Raw genomic sequence first — 21,882 nt, 5'->3', positions numbered from 1 at the left:
CCTGCATCGATCCAGCTCCCCAGATAATTGAGCAGCCCGCATAGACGTTGCCTTTGTTTACCAAACCGACAGAACGAGGGGCAGAGGGGGAGAGAGCGGGTCGAGATGCCCGGGGGGTCGCCGGGAAGCCGTCGATTTTAAGGCGCTTCTGTGTCTCCGATGGCCAGCATCTCCCTTTCTCCTGGAGAGCGGGATCTCCGAGGTGGGGAAAGAGTCTAAACAGACAAGCGTCTGATTATATGAGTTTTCCCTCTCTCTGTGTCTCTCTCTATCTCAGGCTTTCAGTCGGATAGGGGGGTGGAGGGAAGGGGGCCTTAGAATTTAAAGTCGCCCCTCCCCTCCTGCCGTCACCAACCTTCTTTCCGGGGCTCTTCTCTGCACCTTCTCTTGGCGAAGAGAAGAAGAAAAAGAGCACCCCCAAAATCTTTCACCCCGCTCTTCAAGCCCTCCCCTCCTCCCCTCCGTTCCCCGGCCCTGGTCTCCAGGTTCATCCAAGACCGCCCGGAGAGCTGAGACCGGCCCCTTTGGGACCGGATCGGGAGAGATGGACGGGAGGGGCAAGGACCCCGATGTCCTCGGGGCGGTGGTCTGGGGAGCGGGGGCCCGGAGGGGGTTGGCGGGGAGAAGACGGGGCACCTTCTGGGTGCGAAGTTGGAGTCGAAGTAGGCTCGCGAAGTTGGGGATGTTTGATTTGATTGCAGTTTACATCCTCTCCCTCCTCCCCCTCCGCTTATTTTCTTGCATCTTCGACCACTCCTCTCCAGAAGGACTGCCCCCCTTCTCGGGTGGGGGTGTGTGTGTGGAGGGTATTTTCTCCCGCGTGCCCACACACACACACACACACACACACACACGCTTTCCCTGACATCCCACACCCCCCTTGAATCCTCGGGTAAAGCAAGCAGCCCTGGCCCCGGGCCATGGGGCGTCCCCTCGGTGACCCCCGACCCTGAGTCCCCCAAGGGGCCCGGAAGGCTGCTGAGCCCCGGCCGGGTCTGAAGGGAGACGCGGAGGAGGGAGGAGGGGAGAGGGGGGAGGGGGAGGTCCTGGGGTGGGCGTGGGGGGAGGGGGACGGGAGAGGGGGGCGGGGGGGGGGGAATCTCCTTCTCGCTCGATGCTGGATCCGGCGGCGGCGGCGGGGGCGGCGGGCGGCATGGGCGATGGAGGAGCCGAGGATGGAAGCAGCCCGGTGCAGCCCGGGGCCCCGGGGCCGGCCGGACAGCAGGACAGCCGGCCGGACCCGGACAGATCCCCTCGCCGTGCGGCGGGAGGACGAGGAGGAGGAGGAGGAGGAGGAGGCGATGGAGGAGGAGAAGCAGCAGCAAGGGGAGGAAGAGGAGCGGGAGGAGGAAGAGAAGGAGGGGGAGGAGGAAGAGGAGGAGAACAGGGAGGAGGGGGAGGCGAGGGCCCCCCTTTCAAGGACCTCGCCGGGACCTCGGCGGACAGCCCCGGACCCGCGGCGGGCGGCGGCGACGGCCAGGCCGGGGGAGGCGAGGCGGATTACTGCCGGCGGATCTTGGTGCGAGGTAAGGAGGGAGCAAACTGGGGCCTTCCAAGCCCGGACGCCCCCCACCCCCACCCCTCGCCGGATCCGCCGGAGCGCGGGACCGACCCTCCGCCGATCCTCAAACCCTGCGGCAGCCCCCCCCAACCCGCCCCGACCGCCCCCAAACCCTCCTCCAGCTTGTAGCCCCGCAGCCGGGCCGCCCCATCTCTGTCGGCCACTGTGAGCCCGTTATTGGGCAGGGATTGTCTCTATCTGTTGCCGAATTGTACATTCCTAGAGCTTAGTGCAGTGCTCTGCACATAGTAAGCGCTCAATAAATACTACTGAATGAATGAAACCCTCCTTCAACCCTGTAACCCCGCAACCTCCCGTCCAGGCTCCATCAGCCCCAACCCTCCGATAGCCCTATAACCCGCAATCTCCCAAACCCACCCAAACCCTCATCCTTCCTGCAAATTCGCTCATCTCCCAACCCTATAACCCCACATAACCACCCCCACCACAACCTTCTCTCAGGGCACATATCCCCAATCTTCGCTCCCCCCCATGACCTCGCATGCACCCCTAAAACCTCCTACCGGTCCCGCAGCCCCGCCTCTGTACCCCTAACTCACTCTTGACGTTAACCCCGCAACCACCGCCCAGACCTCGTTGGATCTTCCAAATCTCCCCTCTCTTGGTAACCTCCCGAAAACCTCCACCCCCATAACCTTGGCCCAGTCCTGTAACACCCCTCAAACCTACAGGCTCCCAACCCTATAACCTTATAACCTCCTCCTCCACTCTAAACTGCCCTCCAAACCCCGAAACCCACAACCATACGCTATCCACCTCCAAGGCTGCCCTCTCCCACTCTCTGCACTCTCCTGGGATAGTGGGGTCCAGAATGGTCGGATTTGGGGGGTCTGGAGGCCTCTCAACTCCTCTAGGCCGGGACGAGGGCGTCGCTGCTGGATCTCCTTCACTGAACCCGTGCATTTCGGGGAGCCGGAGGGAGGACAGAAAGGACTGAGCTTTAGGGGTTTCCCTGCCTCCTCTCCCCTCTCGGGCACCCCCTCATCCCTCACATTCAGGATGGCCCGCTCCACTCGTGGGCGGAAGGCGGGGGTCCCTGGGGTCTTCCCCTTTCTATTGTGGTAAGGGCAGAAACCCCCTCACTCGCCAGCACAGCCTGTCGCAGAAGAAAGGCGTCACTCGAGCATCAGCAGGGGATTTTCGGGACGTGGGGAGGAAGTGTGTTTTGTGGGGGCAGCTGCTGTAATTGCAGAAGAAAAAAAATCTTCCCCTCCCTACCCCAACCCTGTCCAGGCCCCTTCCGTCTCATCTCCTGCTTCGGTCCCTCTCGGCCCTCCGCGTCCAGGGTCCAGGCATTGCTGCGCTGAGTTCGGGAACAGGTCTCCCCATCATCTCCTCCTTCTCCTCCTCCTCCTCCTCTTCCTCCTCTCCCTTCTCCTCCTCCAGCTCTTTCCTCCCTCCCCTCGCTCCCTGCTGCCCGTAGTCCTCCCGATCTCTCCTAAATGTCTGTGTCTCCCCATCTCTATTTCTCTTTCTCCCCGTTCCTCTCTTTCTCGACTCTTCTGCCCTGGCCTCCATGCCCCCTTTTTCTCTCTTCCTTCTCCCACTCCCTGTCTAGGTACCCCTGCCCCTGCCCTTGCCCCCTTCGCATCTCTCCATCTGTCCCTCGGTCCGTCCTTTCCCCTGTCCCAAGGCTCCGCCGCCGACCTGTGGGCTTCCCCGGCTGGATAAGGGGGGTGGGGGGCGGGGGTCTGCGGGCTTGGGGAGGATGGGAAAGTCTCCTACCCCCCGGTAGGAAAATCTTTGGTGTAGGAGGTTGCGGGGAAACTGAGCTTACTGGGGTCCAGTCCTAGCTCAGCCTGAGTTGAAACACTCTTTAGAGGAAAACGGTTCAACCTTTTCGCTCTGAACGCAACCCGAGAAACCCCCTTTCTGGGAAAACAGAAAAGAGAGGAAAACTTCAACTGGGCAATTCGAAAAAGAGTCCCAGGGACCATAATATGCTTCTGCTCTTTATTTTGTCGGGCCGTCTTTCTCTCTGGCTCTTTCTTTCTCTATTTCTGTTTCTCCCTCTCTCATCACTTCCTTTCTCTGCTTTTCTCATTCTTCCCTGATCTCCCTCCTCCCCTCTCAAAAAAAGTCCTCTAGTCTTGTCGCATCACGCCTCGGTGGCTCCCGTTTCCTTTAGATCCCTTCCGAAGATGCAAACGATGGATATAGTGGATTCAGGGTGGGGTTTGGGGGCGAGGGGGTTGTGTGTGTGTGTAATGTTTGGAGGGGAGGCTTGGCGGAGGGCGGTAGGGTTGGGGGACCCACTTTCGGGAGGTGATGGGAGTGGCAAGGGAACGGATCTTAGAGCAAAATAATACCCGTAACCTCGATATAGAAAATAAGCCATGGTGGTGCGTGGATGGGCTCCACCCAGACAAACTCCAGGAAGGCAGGATCAAGGGCCCGAGAAGGAGGCAATATCCCACGGGTATTTCTGAGACCCCGGCTGGAGGGGAGAGAGGCAGTGTGGAGGATATTTGCATGGTGTATAACAATATGAGGTACGTGTACGTGTGTGTTTGTGTGTTGCTTTAGTAGTCCCTTTGCAGAGTGGTGCTTTCTACACAAGCACCCACCGATTTCATTTTGAAAAACATGAAAATCATTCCCCACCATGCACCCCTTTCCTCCTCCCCGCCCCACCCCAACTTCTAGATTCTGCAAAAGACAGCGACGGGGTGGGGCTCCGGGGGCCTGCCGGTGGGTCTAGAGGATATGGGGAGTAGTGCTTGGAAAAAAATCCTCTTTTCCTCTGGAAAGTCTCTCTTTCCCCAGTGTTTTATCCAAGTGGGAGACTATGAGAGAACAACACAGCTCTAGATTTTTTTGACACAAATGAGTGTGTGTATGTGCGTGAACATGCTGGGTCTGGACAAGTTTACATAAAAACATTTATTCTGTTTCCCACAGAGAAGTAAACATAATTAATTTTCCCAAAAAACATACACACGTGTCTGTTTACTGTTGTATTGTCCCAAGCGCTTAATATAGCATTCTGCAAATGGTAAGCACTCAATAAATATGATTAAATGAATGAATGAACACACACATACATGCATGCAGGCATGCTCAGATGTGTTTGCCTAGTCATGTGAATATGTGCATGTCTGCAGATTGTGCACATAGATAAACATGTTCTTTCTCGATGAGATGGGAGTTTACATGCATCCAGTTGAGTGTGTGCCTTCGTGGGTGCTTGTGTTTCCTGGGTTGGGTGCCTTTAAGGGTCTCTTGTGCAAGGTATTTTTGAAATGATGCATAGATATGAAGAGGCACAACTAGGACGTAGCCTCTGTATGTCAGGCCGTGTGCGTCTCCAATGCGAATTCATGCGGGTGCCTAAATATACTGTGTGTGTGGGTGGGTGGTTGTGTATGCAGGTGGCTGTGTAGAGTGGGGTATCCTATCAGGTAACCAATGCCCCCAGATGTTTTCAACCGCTTTTATTTAATCACGGGCCTAGAAAACCTAGATATTTAATATGAACGAGATCATGTCGTTTTCCCTTTCGGCCATTTATGTAACCCGGTTGTAGTACAACCAACAAGCTTCCTCTGTCCTGCTCCTCCCTCTCCACCCCGCCTTCTCTGGAGCTTCCCAGGGAAAAGATTCTGCTTTACGGCTTCTTCTTCCCTGGTGGACGCCATTGGGACTTTCACTGTCCTGAAATCCGGCAGAGCTGAGGCAGTGGGTGCGTGGGTGGGTGGGGAGGAGGCCCTGGTCTGGGGGACCCTCCCTCTGCCTTTTCCCAATCTGGGGGAGGAGATGCGATCACCCGGAGCTAGGCTGTTAGAGAAGGCACCAGTATGAGCAGGGAGCTGCCCAAAGGGCAGGGATTTGCTGGGGACCATCAAGAGAAAGAGCAGTTACCTACAGGCCAGGAAATCTGACTGACAGGTGGGGGGTTCAGAGAGGGGGGATTCTGCAAGGGGGGGGGAAGGGGGCTGTTAACAGAGCAGAAGCCAGAGCCAGCCAGCACAAGCCACCTCTTCCTGTATGGCACGGGGGGGAGTTCAGCCTGTCCACCATCTGCCAGACCTGGCTGCCTGCTGTAACCCCTCCTCACTGCCGCCCCTTGTCCCCGAGCAGATTAGAATGGTGCGGATGGGGTGGGGCAGGGGCGGGAAGGAGCCGAGGGTCCAGACCCTGAATTTGCAAACTCGTTGGGAGTGGAGTTGGAACTCAAAGTCTGCACCGGACCCCTCCAGAATAGCTGTGTACGTACAGGTTCCTAGGGAGGGGGCTGACCCTCATGACCCTCGCCCCCCATCACCTGACCAAATCGAAGCCAGAATGGGCAGTGGGGAATCGGGAGGGGGGAGAGGGGGCACACCGTGGAATTGAAGGGTCCACCATTTTGCTGCATCTCCCCCACTACCGGAACAAAATGGTGGTCCACATTCTCACACACACACGTCCATAAGAGGGGAAGGGAGAAGGCTCCTATATTTAAAAATGAACCCAAATTGACCGTTTGCCAGAACTTGAGCTCCATACCGGTCCCTTTCTATATTTCTCGGTTTTTTAATTGTTTGTTTTCCAGTCTGGATCGTAGGGGTGTGTGTGCTCCGTGTTAAAATCAAAAAGTGACTGAACGACCAGAAAATTAGCAGAGGCCTGACTCGGGTCTAGGACGGTTTGATAATGGAGGGAGCCTTGCACAAGGTAGGGGATGCGCTTTTCCTGGGACTACAGCAGTTTCAGTGTAGGCTATGGATGCCCAGACCCTATCCCCAAGGTTCCCCCCGCCTCAACCTTCCCTCTTTCCTCCACCAGCTTCAAACTCCCTACCCCGGTTCACCTTGTGAAATGGGGTCTCATCCCCAGTGAGGATTTTATTTTTATCATTCCTATTCTTCCGGGTGCTCCCCTGCTCCCCCGCTCCCCCCGCACCACTCCAATCTTCCTATCCCATCCTGACTGAAGTCAATGCCCTGGGTGTCTACTCTCTCCCCGCCCCCACGAGGCCCACAGATTATACAGAAGCAGGGAGGGACTGAGCACAAAATCACCCCTAGCCCCTTCACTCCCGCGGCCACTGGCGGACCCAGCAATTTCATGGCTGTCCTCAGCATCCCACTACCAAACCCTGGAGAGGCGGAGGGGAGACGGAAGTCACTTGGTCTTTCTCTTATCTCCCTCCATCCTTCCCCCTACCCCTACCCTCTGCCCCCTCCTCGATGAGACCTCTCTAGAAAATGGGAGCCTGAATGCTCAGGTTTTGAGTTGGGGGCTGCTGAGCCAAGGAGACTCCTCTGAAGATTCCATTTCACTTACACACATGCCTAAGCATTCACGAACCCACATGCGCACTCACAGAAACTTGCATACATATCCACACTTACCCATGTACACATTCACATGCATTATCATATACATGTACTCACTTATATACATACACTCATACATGCTAGACTGTAAGCTCATTCTATAGACTGTAAGCTTGATGTGAGCAGGACATGTGTCTATTATTATATTGTATTCACCCAAGTTTACAGTATGTAGTATATAGTACAGTACTTCATTCAATAGTATTTATTGAGCGCTTTCTCTGTGCAGAGCACTATACTAAGCGCTTGGAATGTACAAATCGGTAACAGTACTTTACACACAGTAAGCGTTCAATAAATACGATTGCATGAACACATAGTCATGTAGATGCACACCTATTCTTGCCTACACTAAATCACCTACACGAGTATTCATATAATCATATACACAGTGGCATATACATGTAAACATATAATAATAATAATTCTGATATTTAAGAATTTACTCTGTGCCAGGTACTGTACTAAGCGCAGGGGTGAATACAAGCAAATCGGGTTGGACACAGTCCCTGTCTCACATGGGACTCACAGTCTCGATCCCCGGCCCACAGATTAGGAAACTGAGGCACTGAAGTGAACTGATCCATCCAAGGTCACACAGCAGACAAGCGGCGGAGCCAGGACCAGAAAACACACACACACACATACACACACACACGCACACACAGAGTTACATTGTCATGTTCATCAACTCAAACATACCTCTATATATACACATGATCACATCACACTATCACATTATATGTATAATAATAATAATACTGTTGGTATATGTTAAGCACTTAAACATAGTTATACCCCTAAATATGTGCACATATTTATATCACAGCCAGTCATATATACATACAGCCGCATCACTCAGTCACATTGACACACACATATACAGTCACATGGAAATGCTTTTTTTTTTAATGGTACTTGTTAAGCACTTACTAAATGCCAAGCACTGTTCTAAGCACTGGGGTAGATACATGGTAATCAGGTTGTCCCATGAGGGGCTCACAGTCTAATCCTCATTTTACAGATGAGGTAACTGAGGCACAGAGAAGTTAAGCGACTTGCCCAAGGTCACACAGCAGTAAAGTGGCACAGCAGAGATTAGAATTTACGTCCTCTAATTCCCAAGCCTGGGCTCTTTCCATGAAACCTCGCTGCTTCTCCCATATGCACACACAGGATTACAAACCCCTCACTCAGTCACTTGCCTGCTATGTGACCTTGGGTAAGTCACTTGCTCTCTCTGTGCCTCAGTTCCCTCACCTGTAAAATACCTGTTTGGGGGTTTTTGTTATTGCTTTTAATGGTATTTGTTAAATTCTTACTCAGTCCTCTGCACACAGTAAGCCCTCAATAAATACAACTGAATGAATGTGTCAGACACTGTACTAAATACTGGGGTAGTTAAAAGATCATCAGATTGGGACATAGACCATTTCCTGCCTAGGACTCAGAATTGGCAGAGTTTGGATTAGAACCCAGGTCGTCTAATTCCCAGACCCATGCTCTTTCCCCTAGGTAATACTGCTTCTCTTTCCCTCCTACTTAAACTGAGTCTTGGGTTGGACGGTGACTATTGTTTGGCCAATTATTTAGGTCCTATCCTAGTGCCTAGCACACTCCTTATCTCCAAGTAAATGTGTAACTAATATCACATTATTATTATTATTATTAGTCACATGTACAACCACATACACCACAAGCATTCTTGCACGTTTAGTTAAATACACCTGCCAGTAGTGAGCTCATTAAGCTGAACTGTCAGCACATTTAACCGACGGTTTTGTTATCAACGCTACCCAACTCTCTAGGTGTGTGTATACGGATCTGGGTAGTTATGATTGTGTCCTACCAGTGTGTACCATTTATCTCGCTCCACAGCTCTAGCTGAGTGGGAAGACTCACCTCCACCTGGTCCCTGACACCCCCTTAAGTGTCTGGCGATGGAGTAGCAGCTGTCAAACCGTCGCCGCCACCAAGCTTGTGTCTCTTCCTTGCCGCTGTGCCATTGCAGAAATTTCACTCCCCTTTCTCTTTGAGATTTACTCTATTTGTATATCGGCTTCTGTCTTCTCTGCCCCGCCCCAGCTGAGCCTGGGCTGCAGGATCCACTGGGCAAAATTATCCTAGTCCAGTGTTCTCGTGGATCCCCGGGTCCGTCCGGTTGGCCCATCTCACCTCCCGATTTGGGCTCAGGGTATACGGAAGAATGGGTTCTTCGCATGCACGGCCGAAGCAATGCCAACGTGCAGAAAGTCCTCCCGCGTACGCACCCTGTGCAGATACTGTATTCGGGTCCTCTAGGTCGCAGATCGCGAATGGGAGACCAGCGTGCGTGTCCCGTTTCTGGGGTGGTATTGGTGAGTTTTGTGTCTGCCCGGAAGGACTGTGCCAGGGGGGCGGAACCGGCAGTGCCCTTCGCACCTGGGCATGAGTCAGACGCCGGTCAGGCCGTGGGATTCCGGGCTTGTGGGCACGCTCGCTAGTGGCCCGTGTGGGCGAGCTGGCTTAGGGTCTGGATCTAAACGGGAATTGTCCGCCCGCCGGAGGGGACGCGTTTCGAGCGACTTCCCGAAAGCCAATTCATTCCATGCTATTTATTGAGCGTTTACTGAGTGCAAAGCACTATATTAAGCGCTTGAGAGAGTCCAGTAAGAACAACAAGCAGACACATTCCTGCCCACAACGAGCTGACGTGAGAGTCCAAATAATAATAATAATGATGGCATTTATTAAGCGCTTACTATGTGCAAAGCACTGTTCTAAGCGCCGGGGGTGGGGGGGAATACAAGGTGATCAGGTCGTCCCACATGGGGCTCACAGTTTTCATCCCCATTTTCCAGCTGAGGTAACTGAAGCCCAGAGAAGTGAAGTGACTTGCCCAAAGTCACACAGCTGACAAGCGGCGGAGGCGGGATTAGAACCCATGACCTCTGACTCCCAAGCTCTTTCCACTGACCCACGCTGCTTCCAAACACAGGGCCTCCCGCGTGCGAATGAGTGCCCGGGCATATTTGTGGCTTCGTAGCCGTCGTAGGGATAACAATAATAATAATAATAAAAATTTGTTAAGAGCTTACTATGTGCCAGCCACTATACTAAGCACCGGGCACTGTACTAAGCGCTGGATCCGGGGTCGCCCCCACTCCCCAGAGCTTCGCGGAGGTTCTCGGGGATTTTGGCCTGGTTTTTAGTTCATTCATTCATTCATTCACTAGAAGGAGCCTGGCTCCGTGGAAAGAGCACGGGCTGGGGAGTCAGAGATCATGGGTTCAAATCCCGCCTCCGCCGCTTGTCAGCTGTGTGACTTTGGGCAAGTCACTTAACTTCTCTGTGCCTCAGTTACCTTATTTGTAAAATGGGACTGTGAGCCCCACGTGCGACAACCTGATCACCTTGTTTCCTCCCCAGCGCTTAGAACAGAGCTTTGCTATACGTAGGCAGCGCTTAACACATGCCGTTATTATTATTATTTATTGAGCGCTTACTGTGTACAAAACACAGCATTCAGGGCTTTGGAGAATACAATATAACAATAAACAGGCACATTCCCTGCCCACAACGAGTTTACAGTTCCTTTGGCAGAATTCACACACGCAAATTATCCGGATCATTGGTGCCTAAACCGTTCGCGGGTCGTGGATGTGCAGGTGCCTGATCCAGTCGAATGTTTCCGGTCCCAAAATGCGCCCCTCTCCCCCCTACCCCGGCTTTTCCCTTTAAGTTATCCGGATGATTGAGACCAAAGTGAGTTTCGAAGAAACCGGCGATCCAGATAATTAGCGAGTGTAGACCTCATATCATGCCCTAGCGGGTTTCTGCTGTGGGACGAGAGTTGAGGCAGATGTGCAGATAATTCAAGCCCCAGAACCTGTTGTTAGAGGAAATAACTTTTTTTTTCCTTTTTGGAAATGAGAAGCAACGTGTCCTAGTGGAAAGAGCACTCCTGTCTCAGCCAATTGTTTGCTGTGTGACCTTGGACAAGTCACTTTACTTCTCAGTGCTTCAGTTTTCTCACCTGTAAAATGGGGATTAAATCCTATTCCCTCCTGCTTAGACCGTGAGCCCCATGAAGGATAGGGACTGTGTCCAACCTAACTGACTTCTATCTACCCCAACTCTTAGAACAGTGTTTGACACATAGTAAGAGCTTAACGAATACCACAAAAAAAAAAAAGAAAAAGAAATCCTCTCTCCAATCACCTTTCGGGTGGGACTGGCCACCTAGGGAAGATGCCAGACCACTCGTACCCCCGCCTCCACGAAACCGTTGCCCGAGGGGTCGCCGAAGAGAAACCCCGGGTTGTCTCCCCTGGAATCGGCATTCCTTTCAGGCGTCCGCGCTAGTCCATTCCGAAAAGTCCCGAAAACATGACTTCTTTTTCAAAAGTTTAATCACTGGCCATCTTAATCTCCTTGCTTTTTCCCTTGCGCCTACAAGCACTTCCTGGTAATTAATAATAGTAGTAATACGAATTATTAATTATAATAGTGAATCAAAGGGAGCAGAGTGGATAGAAACGATCCCTGCACAATAATAATAATAATGTTGATATTAAGCGCTTACTATGTGCAGAGCACTGTTCTAAGCGCTGGACAGGAGTTCACAGTCTACGGGAGGAGACAGACGTTATTATTATTCTGATATTTGTAAAGTGCTTACTGTCTGCCAAGCACTGTGCTCAACGGTGGGGTAGATACAATATAATCACGTCGGACACGCCTTGACCGCTCCCCCCAACCCCTTTCTCGTCCGTAACAGTCCAGCCCGGGGCCGCCCCCTCCACGAAGCCTTCCTCCACTCTTCCTTTTCCTTCTCTTTTCCTTTTCACCTTCCTCCACCTTCTCCCCATTGCCTCCTGCTCCTTCCCCCTCCCCCTCTTCCTTTCCCCACCGCTTTCTTTTCCTCCTGGCTCCCAGTGGCTGTTTGCTGTTTAGAAATCTGCCCCCCCCCCACCTCCTCTTCCTTTCCCCCCCACTTTCTTCTCCTCCTGGCTCCCAGTGGCCGGAGCTTTGCTGTTTGGGAAGGTGCCACCGTAGAGCCGACCTGGAGGGCCGGGCCTCTCCCTGTCCATCCCCGTCCCTCCTCGCCTCTCCTCACCCCGCTCTCTCCCGCGGACCTCCTAGATGCCAAGGGGACGATCCGGGAGATCGTACTGCCCAAGGGCCTGGACCTGGACCGGCCCAAGCGGACACGGACCTCGTTCACGGCGGAGCAGCTGTACCGGCTGGAGATGGAGTTCCAGCGGTGCCAGTACGTGGTGGGGCGGGAGCGCACCGAGCTGGCCCGGCAGCTGAACCTCTCCGAGACCCAGGTGGGCGGGCGCCTCGCGGGGGAGGGAGGCCCGGCTGGGGATGACTCCTCTCTGCATAAGGATGCAGGGGTCAGGGCCTCTCCCCGTCCAGGGAAAGGTCAGGACCCCTGGACTCTGCTCAGTTCCTAACTCCTTTGCTGGCCCTCTGAATCCAGCAAGTCCTTGCCCCCGGCCCCGCCTCAGAGCCTCTGGGTATCCCCTCCTCAAGACGCCTGCATGCCCCAACTTCAGGGCTTCTGGGTGCCCCCGCCTCATGACCCCTGGGCGGTCCTGCCTCAGCACCCCGGATGTCCCCTTCTCAAGACCCCAGGTGTCCCCTCCTCAGGATATCTGGATGCTCCCGCCTCAAGACCCCGGATGTCCCCTCCTCAGGACCCCTGGGTGCCCAACTTCAGGGCCTCTGGGTGCCCTCGCGTCACGACCTCTGGGCGGTCCTGCCTCAGCACCCCGGATGTCCCCTTCTCGATGTCCCCTTCTCAGGACCCCAGGTTTCCCCGTCTCAGGACCCCGCCTATCCCCACCTCAAGACCCCTGGGCATCCCCTCTTCAGGACCCCTGAGCTCCCTCTCTGGGGGCTGGACAAGTTATCCAGCGGCAGCAGTCCAGCACCTGCCCCCGGGACCGCACCTCCTGGGTGAGGCCGGGCCCCCGACTCCCTCCCCGGCCCCAAGGCCCAGGTTACACGCCGGCCCTGGGAAAGTGGGGGCCGGGGCGACGCCGACCCGGTCCCCGTGAGTTGGACAGGCTCAGACCTTGCCTGGAGCAGCGGGGAGGAGGCGAGGTGGGAACCAAGCCCTGGGAGGGGCGGGGGCGGGGATCTTGGAGTTTATGAGGCCACGGCTCGGACTGCAATGGGGACAAGTGTGAGGAAGTGTCTGCAGGGACCACCCCTATTTCCCGGCCGGGGGGCCAGATGGCTGGAGGGGACCCGCCTTTAGTCCAGAAGGCGGCGGGGGCGGGGGAACACAGTGTTATACTGCATTTTCGCACCTCTTCTTCGTTCATTGCCTCTCCTCCTCCTCTGGATCCCGGGGGACTCTAAGGCGGAGGAGGGAAGAAGGCAGGGCACGAGTGGGGCCCGAGCATCATGAAGGCTGGAGCAAGATAAATCTCCACCTGCAGTGGGTGAGGGAGAGCGGGGTGACAAAAGGACAAAAGGACGGCGAGAGGGGAAGAGGGACCCCGCCGCATTAACAGCTCCCCGGGAAGGGGATCTGATCCTTTCTGCTGAACCAGCGGCAGCCAAGGTTGTCGAAAAGCATCCCCTGACGCCCTGCTGAGCGTCCCAAGCCCTTACTGGGCAGGGAGGTTGGGCCACAAAGAGGAGGGCCGAGTCCATTCCCAGACCTCATCTAACACTGACCCATCAAACCGTGAAATCACCAGCTTCTGGACGACTTTGACTTTCAGACTATTTCTTCCCCGCCCCCTTCACAAACACAACCATCTCAATTTATGGAGGCAAATGTACCGTTTTTCCTTTCCCTCCCCCTTCGCTGTCAACCATCCCTACTAAAAAAACCAATGAAACGCCGCGGCCCGGGAGTCAGGAGACCCGGGTGCTGGTCCTGTTTCTGCCCCCGTGTGACCTCAGGAAAGTACCTTAACTTCTCTGCGCCCCCTCCTCCTCCCTCCTCCTAGAGGAAAACACACACGTACACACGCGTGTAGACACACACACACACACACGCGCGCGTGTACACACACACACACACGTCACTCCGCGCTTGCCGCCTCTCTGCGCTGCACAGGAAATGCACTGGAATAATTCAGGAAATTGTTCTGAGGTATGAACTATTGCTTAAACCCATGAATCATCAATAAATCATTAGGGCGCGCGCGTGTGCGCGTATGTTCGGATGTGCATATACCCGCCAGACCAGAGTTCCCCAGGATTAAAGCAATTATTTGGGGGATTCAGATGAAAAACCTGCTTTTCTCCTGAATTAGGTAATTGAATCCCCGCTTTGCTCCGTCTACATCGATTGTGTGATCCAGATGATGGCTGACCCTTCCATTCTCGCGCCACTCTTGCCCTGGGCAGGATCCAGCTTGGAGAGTGCGGCTACCCATTCTTCCCTTCTCTCTCCCTCCCTCCTTCCCTCGCTTCCTCTCCGTCTTCCTCTTCCTCTCGCCCTCGCTCCTTCCCTGCTCTCGCTTCGCCGGGGCCTCGGCGTGTGTAAGGAGGGATTCAGCAGGGGGCTCAGCTCACCTCCTCCAGGAGGCCTTCCCAGATTGAGCCCCCTATCCCTCTGCTCCTCTTCCCATCTCCTCCGCCCCCCGCCCTCTCCTCTTCCCCTTTCCTCTCCCCCAGCACTGTGCATATTTGTATATATTATTTATTACCCTTTTAATTTTGTTATTGAGGTGTATATCTCCATGATTCAATTTATCTTGATGAGGTTGTCTTGTTTTGTTCTGTTTTGCTTTGCTGTCTGTCTGTCCCGCCCGTTATCGGGCAGGGATTGTTGCCGAATTGCACATTCCAAGTGCTTAATACAGTGCTCCGCACATAGTAAGCGCTCAATAAGGACTACTGAATGAATGAATGAATCAGGGGCCGGAGCGCCCCCGGGTGGCCGGCCGACCCTGCTGCCCGGGAGTAGCTGCGCCGTTAGGCGCATGCGCGCTTCCAGCCCCGCGCCAGCTTTCCCATTACCGTAATTACTGTTTGAGAACAGCTGCGCGGTACCCCCTGGGCCCGGCCGGCCGCCTGGCTCCCCGCGCTTCCTGGCCCCGCCCTCAGGGGTGGGAGAGTGGGAAGTCTGATGGGTAAAGAGATGGCCCTCCTTGGTTACCCTACTTCTCGCCCTGCTGTTTCTGCAGCCGAGGGTCACTGATGCCAAGAGCACCTTCCCTGCAAGCCCCCTTGCAGTGCATGAAGTCCCCCTTATGTGCTTCTGGATCATCCTCCAGGCCCACTTGCCTCTCAAACCTCCATGGCCCTGTCCCAGATGGAACCCAGGTGGCCCATGACTCCAGTCTGCCCTCCCAAGCTTAACAGGGAGGGTCACAAGCCTGGGGGGTCTAGGAGAGGGGGTCCTCCCAAAGGTGGGGTCTCCTCCTTCTCACACTCCTCAGAAATGGGTTAAGGCGAATCCTCCAGAGAAGTGTGTCTGGCTGGAATTATTATTACTTAATAATATAATAATAATTGTGATATTTGTTAAGTGCTTACTGTGTACCAAGGCACTATACTAAACGCTGGGGTGGATACAAGCAAATCGGTTTGGACACAGTCCTTGTTCCATATTGGGCTCACCGTCTCAATCCCCATTTTATAGATGAGATAACTGAGATATGGAGAAGTGAAGTGATTTGCCCAAGGTCACACAGCAGACTAGTGGAAGAGTCGGAATTAGAACCCATGATCTTCTGACTCCTAGGCCAGTGCTCTATCCACTACACTATGCTGCTACTCTAGTGGTAGTGATGTAGTAATATTTATTATTTGCTCTGAAACAGGCAACAGAGGGAGGTGCAGAGTCACAGTCCCTGGAGATCTTTGGCCTTAGGTTAGGATGAACTGCATACTAGACTGTAAACTCTTTGAAAGGGACCACATTTACCAACTCTACTATATTGTACTCTCCTAAGTGCTTAGTACAGCACTCCGCACACAGTAAGCACTCAGTAAATACCACTGGCTGACTGATTGAGTGATCGAAGTGTCAGGAGTGGCATTCATCATCCTCAACAGGAGTCTCCATCATCACTGAGTACAGGGACATGATCTTCTGACTCCTAGGCCAGTGCTCTATCCACTACACTATGCTGCTACTCTAGTGGTAGTGATGTAGTAATATTTATTATTTGCTCTGAAACAGGCAACAGAGGGAGGTGCAGAGTCACAGTCCCTGGAGATCTTTGGCCTTAGGATGAACTGCATACTAGACTGTAAACTCTTTGAAAGGGACCACATTTACCAACTCTACTATATTGTACTCTCCTAAGTGCTTAGTACAGCACTCCGCACACAGTAAGCACTCAGTAAATACCACTGGCTGACTGATTGAGTGATCGAAGTGTCAGGAGTGGCATTCATCATCCTCAACAGGAGTCTCCATCATCACTGAGTACAGGGACAAGTATAGGCAATCAACCTGGTTACAAATGATATGAAAAAAAAGTAAACAGCTAATCAAATAAACATTCCTTAGCCTGGAAATAGGGCACAGGTTCTGAAGTGATGCTTCTGGTTTCAGAGGGGAAAACTGAGGCCCAGAGAAAGAAAAAGAGTGTAAGCTCCTAGAAGATAGGGACTATTCCTAGCCAAATTTGATCAGCACCCAGCCCAGCACAATACAGACAGACCCTTAGTAAACACTGTAGATGAAGAAAGGGAGGGCTTGGCTTCCATGAACTCTGGCCCTAGGGAGGAGGAAGGCAGGGACTGTAAGTTCCTTGTGGCCAGAGAAAACATTTACAACTCTGTTGTATTGTACTCTCTCAAGTGCTTAGTACAATGCTGTGCACACAGTAAGCACCCAATACCGTAGATTAGCTCCCTGTGGGCAAGGAATATGTCTACCAACACTGTTATATTTTACAGGGTTTAGTACAGTTTTCTGCACACATAGGCACCTAATCAATACCATTGATTGATTGATTCTGTCAGAGCCCCCTGTGGGACAGGAACTCTGTCTGATCTGATTATCTGGTACCTACCCTAGTGCCCAGGACAGTGCTTGGAACTTAATAAACAGAAAAATTATTATTACCATTATCATTATTATTATTATTATCAGCCAGTGGTTTGGAGGCACTTATGTGAGTTCCTTGCCTAGGAAGAGCCAGAAGAGGGAGCTCAAGGAAGCAGAGCAGATGAGGGGCTCACCCTCCCTGTTCCTAGGGGACCTCCATCTCCCGTTCATCCTCCACCAATAGGCCGCTTTGTGTGGAATTCGAATTCACAACACAAACTTGCCTGTAGGGTGCTGAGCCCCAGATCCCAGGAGCCTGGGTCCCAGAGGAGTGGCCGGGTGCAGGGAGGCCGCCCCCTGGAAACTCAGGTGACTGCAAATCCTAATTTGCGGCGACCCTAATCATAATAATTGTGGTATTTGCAAAGTGCTTACTATATGCTGTATGAAGTGCTGGTGTAGATACCAGCTAATTAGGTCCCACAGTCTAAGAAGGAGAGAGAACGGGATTGAATCCCCATTTTGTAGATGAGGTGACTGAAGCACAGAGAAGTTAAGTGAGTTGCCCAAGGTCAAACAGCAAGCGAATGCCAGAGGCAGGATTAGAACCCAGGTCCTTTGACTCCTACACCTTGTCCTTTCCACTAGGCCACGCTACTTCACACAGGGCAACTTGGCGGGTCTGTTGCCCCTTCCTTGGCCGAGGTGCCCCACCTGAAAGATGGGAGAAATGATAGAACTCTGGGATTCCTCAGTGCACCCGGGTGAGGGGTGGGGGGGTTTAGCTGGCCCCATCTTAGCTATTTTCTTTTTGGTGGTTTCCTCTCATCTGCACCCCAGTGCCCCCTGACCCCCAGACCCTCCAATCATTCCCCCCAATTCTTCCTCTTCAGAATTAATCACGGTATTTGTTGAGCACTGTGCAGAGCACTGTACTCAGTTCTTGGGGGGGAACAATACAACAGAATTGGTAGAAATGATTCCTACCCACAAAGAGATTACAGTCTAGACAAATGCAAGAGTTTGGAGTTAGGCTAAATGTGAGGGTGAGAGAGGGAGCGTGTGTGTGTTTGTGTTTGTGGGTGTGCGTGCGCAAGTGTGTATATGCATGTGAAGTGGGGGATTGTACCCAAATTTAAGACAGTTTCTTCTCTTCCTATGCAGGAGAGGAGAGTTGGGCTTAAAGTGATTGTTAGATTTTAATTTCTCAGTTAAACCTGGATGAGGCAAGATCATCATAAAACCCTCAGGTGGAGATTACAGTCTCTGAGTTACGTGACAGGTCAGGTCTCCATAGTCTCACCTTCCAACTGCAACCTGGCCTGGAATCTGGAATTAAACACCTAATGGGGTTTGGATGGGACCGCCTAGGCCTCTGGATGATATTGGCTTTGCTTATCGTTATTATATACTCTATTAGAAATAATAATAATCATGTCACCTGTGCCCAGACCTCATCTGCCCCATGCTAGGCCTCTGTGCCAGCCTCTGGACTAATCCCTGGTTCCAGCTACTCTCAGCCTCAAAAGCTGAACCTCCAAGTCCCCATCCGGCCCTGTGGCTCACTGGAGGGGGGAGGGAGGACTGGGGCATGCCCCATCACCTCTCTAGCTAATCTCCCTCCAGGCTAATCCTTGCCCCCTGCTTGCCTGGGTTGCACATATCCCAGTGTTTGGTGGCATCTATATTTATCTAAGCTCCAGAGCTGCTTCACACTCAACCTGAGAGCCTGCTAAGGTTGTCACTGGGCTGAGCTTCTGTGAGCAGTTTGGGCTAGGTACTAGGGGAAGGAGACCTAGAGCCTCAATGTCAATCTGATTCATTCAATCGTATTTAGTGAGCGCTTACTGTGTGCAAAGCACTTGGGAGAGTATAATATAACTGATGGGGGAGACAGCACAAATACTCACACAGAAACCCACAGGATGCTGGAGAACAGAGGGAGGCTGGAGAGGGAAGTTGGTGCAGTCAGTAGGTGATCAATCAATCAATTGATCAATCAATCAGATTTATTGAGTGCTTACTTTGTGCAGAACACTATACTAACACCTGGGAGAGTATAACATATCAGAGTTGGTAGTCACGTTTCCAGCCCACAATAAACTTACAGTCTAAAGGAGTATTCAGTCATTAATATAAGCAAATAAATTATGGATATGAACATAAGTGCTTGGTGGAACCGAGGGAGAGTTGAATAAAGAGTGGAGGTGAATCCTTGCACCAAGTGCGAGGGTGATCCTGGAGAAAGGTGGAACCATAGGCTGATCCTTAGCCGGTTGCCCCCGGAGGCTCAGGCTGGTGTATGTCTAAGGGCTAATAGGAGCCCTGGTGACTGCCTGGAACACCTTGGCATACCTGGCTGGAATGATGGAAGGCACAGAGATAAAGAGACACTGAGAGATGGGGGGGGCGGGTGTGAGGGGAGAAAGAATGTGTCCCAGCTTCAGGCCCAGGCACACAGGACTGCTGAAGGGTTGGGGACCCTGGGCTGGTAGGATTGGGGGGTCCAGGGCAGGAGGAGGTGACTGAACAGATGAGCTGAAGGGCCGTTTGCCATTGACTGTTTAACATAACGTGTTCCTCTCCTTCCCTCTCTCCCTTTTCCCTTCTGACCCTCCTCTTGCTTCTCACTTTCTACTTTGTTTCTCCCTCTTGCTCCTTTTTCTCTCCCCGAACCCACCCCTACCCTGCTCTGCCTCTTCCTCCAACCCCTCTCTACTCCCCTCTCCCCCCAATCTCCTTTCTTCCCCATCCCTTCCTTTGTTCTCTCCCTGCTCCCCCCCATTCTGTCCCTGCTTCCCCTCTTCCTTTCCATCCCTGCTTCTCCCCTCTCTGCCTCGGGTACCGCATCCCGTCCCAGGTCAAGGTCTGGTTCCAGAACCGCCGCACCAAGCAGAAGAAGGATCAGAGCCGGGACGCCGAAAAGCAGCACCCGTCCTCCGCCTCCGAGTCCTTCGCCACTTGCAATATCTTACGACTGTTGGAGCAGGGAAGGCTTCTGGCTGTGCCGGGGGCTTCCGGCCTACTCTCCCTGGCTTCCCCCCCACTGGCCTCCCCCACCAGCAACGGGGCACCCATTGGGGCCTCCTCTCCAGGCCTTGGAGGTGTGGGGGGAGGAGGCAGCCCACCACGGGTGGGGGGCTCCTTTGGTCTCCAGGGATCCCCGTTGGCCTCTGTGGCATCTCCTCAGCACCCGACGCCTCTCTGCTTTGCCCCCCTCCGTGATTTGCCCAGCAGCTACGGACTGGGCAGCTCAGCTTTCGAGCCCTATAACCGGCTGGACAAGAAGGACAGTGCTCTGGTCAGCAAGAAACCCAACACTTAAATTAACTGCCCCCCCTTCACCACCCTGTGCCTCACCTTTCCCCCACCCTCTGCCATGGGACCTTCCCCCCTGCCTCCCCACAGCTCCACACTTCCTGCCTGGACTGAGAGAGAGGATCTAAGTGGGGGTTGTGGTCCCCTGGCTCTCTCTGTTTCCATCTCTGTCTCCCTCTGTCTCTGTCATTCTCTGTCTCGCTGTCTCTTTCTGCCCTCCCTCTTGGCCACCAGAAGCTCAGAGACTCTCAACCCAAAGTCCACGTGGTTTGTGTGTGGATGTGTGTGTGTGCGTGTGTGTGTGTGTTTCTTTCATGGAAAAATAAAAAGACAGAAACTTAAAAGTTGCACCTCCCCACCCACTCCTCCTTCCCTGGACCCACAGAAGGAGTTTAGGGGGAATCCCTTGAGGAGCCAGGACTGTGGAGATTGCTGGACTGGGCTAGCCTAGACTGGGGTCAGCTATCTGAGGTGGAAGGGGAGGGGGTCCTTCACTTGGCTTTCTTAGCTTATGGCTTGATCCAAGGCAGAAACTCGAGTCAGTATTGCACACATACACATTCACCTACACACAACTTTATACATTTACATGTAGGTATCCACATGCCCTCTCAAACACACACACACACACACACACACACACACACACACACACAAATCCCTAGACCTACCCACACCAGACAGTTATCATCCCTGTCGTCAGGGTTTATTAAGCACTGCTTTGTGCTAAATCCTGGACTGAACTACGAGATATTAAAAAAGAAGATAAAAATGCCACCTCACCCTCGTCTCCCAAGCAGATCCCCACGGATCCCCCCAGTGGCAGGTCTGAACTCCCCACACTGTGTGCAGAGCACTGCACTTGGCTCTTGAAGAATACAATCCCAGGAAAAGACTAGCCCCTGTCCTGGAAGCTATTCCAATCTAACAGGAAAGACAGGAAGGAGTTGTACACATGCAGTCTCTGCTCATAGAGTCATCTCTGGTCCTGACTGTCCTCCTGCTGGTCTACCTGCTGCTGCTGGTGTGGAAGTTGCTTCTCCTTTCTCCTGCTGCTGCTGCTGCTTTTTCTCAGCCTAACCTGGCCAGGCTGCATCCTTTGAGATTATGCCTTATTGGATTCTTAAAGCATCTGTTTTGCCCTCCCTCCCAGCCTGGGCACCCTGTTTGAAGAGCACTGTTCTGGGAGCTTGGGAGATACCCTATAAGCAGATGGCCCAGTCCCTGCCTTTGAGTTGCTCCAGGCTAATGAGGGAGATCAGCAGGGAGATAGCACACAAGGTTGGGGAGCTCCAAGTCCTGGGTTCTTGAAAGGGGGAGGAGGAGAGGGAAAGAGGGGAGAAGAGGGTTTAGCTGTGGAGAGGTGAAGGGGAGGTAGAGGGAGCAGAGGGAAAAAGGGGGGAGCTCAGTATGAGAAGGCCTCTTGGAGGAGGTGAGCTTTAAGAGGGGATTTGAAGAGGGGAAGAGAATTAGATTGCCTGAGGTGAGGAGGGAGAGCGTTCCAGGACCGCGGGAGACCGTGGCCCAGGGGTCGACGACGGGATAGGCGAGACCGAGGGACGGTGAGGAGGTGGGCGGCAGAGGAGCGGAGTGTGCAGGGTAGGCGGTAGAGAGAAGGGAGGAGAGGTAGGAAGGGGCTAGGTGATGGAGAGCCTTGAAGCCTAGAGTGAGGAGTTTTTGTTTTGAGCGGAGGTTGATAGGCAACC

The 21,882-nt window shown here is 53.2% G+C and overlaps 1 protein-coding gene across 1 annotated transcript; it reads left to right on the top strand.

The window, feature by feature from the left end:
- The first annotated feature begins 1,114 nt into the window (after window positions 1–1,114).
- On the top strand, window positions 1,115–21,391 carry VAX2 (ventral anterior homeobox 2). The gene is made up of 4 exons (XM_039914723.1): window positions 1,115–1,233; window positions 1,447–1,526; window positions 12,028–12,215; window positions 19,719–21,391. The coding sequence occupies exons 1-4, from the start codon at window positions 1,115–1,117 to the stop codon at window positions 20,181–20,183; spliced, it is 852 nt and encodes a 283-aa protein (XP_039770657.1). The 3' UTR covers window positions 20,184–21,391.
- Window positions 21,392–21,882: the final 491 nt, after the last annotated feature.

This window comes from Ornithorhynchus anatinus, chromosome 18, assembly GCF_004115215.2.
Source record: "Ornithorhynchus anatinus isolate Pmale09 chromosome 18, mOrnAna1.pri.v4, whole genome shotgun sequence".
Classification (NCBI taxonomy): Eukaryota; Metazoa; Chordata; class Mammalia; order Monotremata; family Ornithorhynchidae; genus Ornithorhynchus; species Ornithorhynchus anatinus.
This window is presented reverse-complemented; position numbering and strand designations above follow the sequence as displayed.